The sequence below is a fragment of the Cynoglossus semilaevis genome, chromosome 15, assembly GCF_000523025.1.
Source record: "Cynoglossus semilaevis isolate Cse_v1.0 chromosome 15, Cse_v1.0, whole genome shotgun sequence".
In the NCBI taxonomy this organism is placed as follows: Eukaryota; Metazoa; Chordata; class Actinopteri; order Pleuronectiformes; family Cynoglossidae; genus Cynoglossus; species Cynoglossus semilaevis.
This window is the reverse complement of record NC_024321.1, coordinates 19,002,554-19,007,720: the sequence shown is the minus strand read 5'-3', so window position 1 is coordinate 19,007,720 and position 5,167 is coordinate 19,002,554. Positions and strand designations below refer to the sequence as shown.

At 47.2% G+C, this 5,167-nt stretch overlaps 1 protein-coding gene across 1 annotated transcript; it reads right to left on the bottom strand.

Annotated features, from left to right (window-relative positions):
* Positions 1-1,771: 1,771 nt before the first annotated feature.
* gpr151 (G protein-coupled receptor 151) lies at positions 1,772-3,594 on the bottom strand. Its single transcript, XM_008327676.2, has one exon. It carries the CDS (start codon positions 3,493-3,495, stop codon positions 2,167-2,169), a length of 1,329 nt encoding a protein of 442 aa, XP_008325898.1. The 5' UTR covers positions 3,496-3,594; the 3' UTR covers positions 1,772-2,166.
* Between the last annotated feature and the right edge of the window lie 1,573 nt (positions 3,595-5,167).

Sequence of the window (5,167 nt, the reverse complement as noted above, 5' to 3'; positions counted from 1 at the left end):
CCTCCCCCCGTGCAATGGATCCGTCCATCTTACTGCGCATGGGCAGACAGGATTCAGCGTGACGTTAGAAAAACAAAGTCGTCGGCGCGGGTGTTTAAACAACATTCAGTTTTACCGTTGACGACGAGGGAAAAAAAAGACAAAGTAACGAGAGTATTTTTTATTTTTATCGTCGTGAACCTTTTGAAGGTGACGCCTGACCTGACGAGTCGACAGAGAGTCGGTAGTTTTTCTCACTGCTGTCGGTGTTGAGACCGGATGGACCGATGACCGAGACACTTCACCGGAAGTGTAAGTATTAACGGTTTAAACTTTCACTGTTTATGAATGTGTAAAGGTGTGCTTCAAAATATTCAGGTACATGTTTCACACACACGTCACAGGTCACAGGTTCACGTCCACTGACGCTGTGACGTCATTATCTGCTGGTTTTCACAATCGTTACCTTGAATGAGAGTCAACGCGGTTTCGATACAAAATAGGTTTTAGATGATCCTGAACCAAAGGCTGACAATAAAGTTCGATATTCATAATTATTAAAATAAAACCATGTCATCTTCTGTGGGGCCTGAAGGGGGCGCTAGTAGCCAAAGGTTTGAGTGCGTGGCATAATTGCAGCCAGTCTCTCCTGCTGAGTATAATTAGTGTCAACCAACGTGTCACTTCCTGTGGAGTTTCATTCATTAGAGATGATTGGCTGAGGGATAAAACGCGGGGTTGACCCCCCCAGCTCCCCTCACAGCAGGAGCAGGACACAGCCAGGGGGGGCAGTAATGAGAGGATCTCACCTGCTGCTTTGAATAAATACCTCATTAACTGCTTTATTTTCCACTTGAAATCAGAGTGATTTTTTTTGTCAGCGGGTGGTCGACGGTCTCACCTCTAAGACCAGAACGTTAAAGAAACAACAGTCTCTGTTGGGGGGGGGCTGAGGGGGGGGGATCTAACAAACACAACAAAAAAATACCAGAACCAGATGTTTACGTTACTCATGTTGAGCACCAAAATATTTTATACTTTGCTGATGTCTTTGAGTGATTTTATATTTTTATTCTTTTTATCTGGAACTGAATTTTCACTTTATTTATGTTTATTTTAACGTTTCCATTGATCTGGTGTCAGAGCAGAGTTCGTACTGGAGTCACTTCAGGTCCAGACACCAGGACTGTTTGATGGTAATCGGCTGCTTTTAACTGTGTAAATGCCAGTGGTGTCACCGTGTGTGTGTGTGTGTGTGTGTGTCTTCATACATATTTAACATCAATTATTTCTGCTGATTCTCTGATGGTTAACATTTACAACAATGGCTGAGTTCCATTTCTGATCTCGGGGCCTGAGGCCGGGTCACGACCCCGGGGACTGATGGTGGATTATAAAGTGGAGGGCGTCTCTGATGAAGTGACTGAAAGGTCAACGTAAATAATTAAGAAGCAGGAAATGTCATCAATGACAGAGTGTTGAGGGGATTGCCGTCTGTGGGACTCCTGGGGACAAGTGTCCCTCCCTGTCTCCTGTTTACATTACCTACATAAGTATGTATAGAAGTACAGTACGGTACGGTACGGTATGGTACAGCACGGTGCAGTTCTGTACAGTTCAGTATATTCCATAGAGCTGTATTTACATGGAGCTTCACTGTTGTGCACAGCTAAGACAGACAGACAGACAGACAGACAGACTGACTGACCAATCAAAGATCAGCTCAGCCTCAGTGCTGTTTATCACCAGTATTTATATAAAATTATCCAATGTTAAGATTTATTACTCAGACTTTTTTTTCAACACATTTTTTATTGAGCCGTTTCACAAAATCAAACAATGTTTTTTCTTAAACTGCAGGAGACAAACGTTGAGTCACTGCATCGTTTCACAACAGTCACAGAAATATATGATTTATTTTTATTTTTAAAACGTTCCTCATTGGTAAAACCACAATTTTTCCACATCTGTTAATATGAACATCATAACAGTGGAACTCATTTGACTATATGTGTATAGATGTAAAGATATATTTATTATATGAACAGTCAGTGTTTGTTAAAGTTATGCAGATGACACACTTTTCTACACTTCTGATCTTCTCTCTCTGTTATATTACAACATACAAACAGTTGATGGAGTCAGGTGTAGTTATGATGATGATGATGAAGATGATGATGAAGATGATCAGCCCTCTCTGCTCTCTTGTTCCCACGGCACCGGATCGTTTTCCCATTTCTTTGATCCCGTTTCCCTCTCGTGCCAGAACTGTTCTACATCCGACAGCACGATCCCATCTTTGAGACTCACCCGGTCTATGTCCCCCCCCTCCCGTCCTACACCTTGTTCTGGCCGATATTGACCTTCTGGTCCCAGATCTCGACTGAAACCGGACTGAACGTATCTCTGTCCACGCGGCTCACCTGAGGTCTCGGGTCGGGGGCTCGGCGAGCGGACGACGGTCGGGTTGTGAGGTCCAGGCTTCGGCTGGGCCGGAGGTTGCTTGCGCAGGGTGAGGCGTCTCCACAGCCCCCGGTACCCCTCCCTGAACTCCTCAGAGAGGGAAAGGACGACGAGAGGGTTGACCAGCGACATGGAGAAGGAGAGAAGATGAGCCGAAAGGACGAGGAGAACGGGGGGGCTGGAGGGAAGAGGCTGAGCCCCTTCACCTTGTTTCTCTGCCACGTGCCACTCCCACAGCCACACCACCCACTGAGGCAGCCACAGGGCGGCCATGGCCACCGTCAGGCTGAACAACATCAGCGTCAGCCTCCTGGATCTAATCTGGGTCCGCAAATTCTGAGTCTTACTGGAGCGGCGCTGGCACTGGCCGTAAGCCTTCCAGAAGTACACCAGGGCGACACTGAGGGGGGCGCAGTACACCGTCAGGGGGTAGGCTTTGACGTACACGCTCATAAAGTCCCGGGCTTCAGGAGGGACCAGCAGCACGCACGCCACGCCACGGGTTCCTCTCTGCAGTGAGGCGAACAGCCAGTGAGGCACGGTGACGGTGCAGGCGGAGACCCAGATGAAGAGCAGCACCACCAGGATGGAGCCCAGGTGGATGCTCACCTGCTTGGTGGGGTTGGACACGTAGTGGTAACAGGCTTTGGCCATGACTGCCACCGTGAAGCTCTTGGCCGCCATGCAGGACTGAAGGAACCAGTCGGCCGTCTTACACGTGGCCCAGCCCAGGTCCCAGCTGGACCTGGAGTAGAAGACGGCTCTGAAGGGCATCACGAACATCAGCACCAGCCCGTCCGCCAACATCAGGTTGAAGATGAGGGAGTTGATGAGCGACAGTTTTCCCCTGTGGGCATTTGAAAAGAGAGAGGCCACGGCGGGAAGGTTACAGGCGACTCCCAGGACGCAGACGACCCCCAGGACCGTGGGCAGCAGGACCCTCAGCCCCCCGGGCGTCAGGTGTTGGAGTGAGCCCCGTTCATTGACCAGCCACTGGTCTGCAGTGAGGTTCTGTAGAGGTTCTGTGCTGTTGGTTCCACCCAACTTCTCCATTTCTCCAGGAATGTGTTGGAGATTCAGGAAAAACAGTCACAACGATAACTTTAAGATGTTGTCAGTGATCACAGAAGATCCTGTCAGTCAGTCTGTCTGTCTGTCGCTCAGTCTGTCAGTCGCTCGGTCTGTCAGTCGCTCAGTCTGTCAGTCGCTCAGTCTGTCAGTCGCTCAGTCTGTCAGTCGCTCAGTCTGTCAGTCGCTCAGTCTGTCAGTCTGTCAGTCGCTCGGTCTGTCAGTCGCTCAGTCTGTCAGTCGCTCAGTCTGTCAGTCGCTCAGTCTGTCAGTCTGTCAGTCGCTCGGTCTGTCAGTCGCTCAGTCGCTCAGTCTGTCAGTCGCTCAGTCTGTCAGTCGCTCAGTCTGTCAGTCGCTCAGTCTGTCAGTCTCTGGGCTCAACCTGAGACAGAATGTTCCAGCTCCTGCAGCTGATTTTAAAGATGCGGTTTGATTGACAGCAGCTCCGACAGGACGCGTGCACGCCGCTGCCTCGTGAGGCCAATTAGAAGAACTGTGCATTAATGTGCACAGAACCACGAGCTCCTGCAGTGAGTTCTAATTTATGTTTTAATCCTCATGTTAAAACTTCACCACCTCTGACATGATAGTGCTGTAAAACAATATATATTTAGTTAATGACGTCATTAACATTTGTCTCTATGGAGTTCTCTAGAAATTATTTTTTCACTAGAAATCACAAATATTGGAACATTTTTAAATCTGGAACCTCAGTGTAAGTCGTCACTGCCTTGACTGTGTTTCTATCTGTTGTCCACTTGAGGTCGCTGTTAGCCTTATTTAATGTTTTTTTAGTCAGATGTATCCATTGATTTAACTGAGACAACAATGTTGAATTTGATATAATCTGATTAATCTAATCTAATCCAAACAACAAGAACTCAGTCAATACTTTAAAAAATTTGATTTTTTTTAATTAGTAAAAGCAAAAGTGTTTGGATGTGAAGAGAGTCGGGGGGGAGGGTGGATGATTGTAGATTTAAGGAGGAGGTTTGGAGATATGTCCAACATGTGGAGTGGTGGTGGGACTGACAGAGTGACGTGTCTGGGTCAGTGAAGGGTCACGTGTTCAAACCCTGTTGTCATTTTTGGTTCATAGAAACAGAAAACTCTGAACTGTGGAACTTGAACATCTTTATTTTTTTTTATTCCAAGAAAGTCCAGTAAGCATAAAGACTGCGTGGTCATTAATTGCAATTCAATACATTCTGAGCTATAAAAGTTTAATTTTGTTGTAGTTTTAATCAGAAGTGTCAGAAAAACATGTTCAGACGGACGGAGACGTCGGCGCTGAGAGGGTTCAAATCCCTGATTTCACAGAGTCCACTTCCATCTTCTCCTGCTTTTCTTCGATGGGGCCGACTGATCAGAGCCCAGGGCACAAACACAACCCCCCCGCCACCCCCCCCAAAAGAAAAAATGGACACAGGCATTAAAGTAAATGTTTGTCAAACCGTGGCTCCTGCTCCATTTGAGTGAACACATGCAGAGAGATCAGAATCTGAACCAGGATTGAACTGTGTTGTGGCGTTCCTGTCTTCACTTCACACACACCAACCCCCCCCCACACACACACACAGACCCCCCACTTACCTCCAGTTCAACATTTTTGTCTGAGTCAAACAGGAGAGAACAAAAAAATTAAATTAATGTTGCA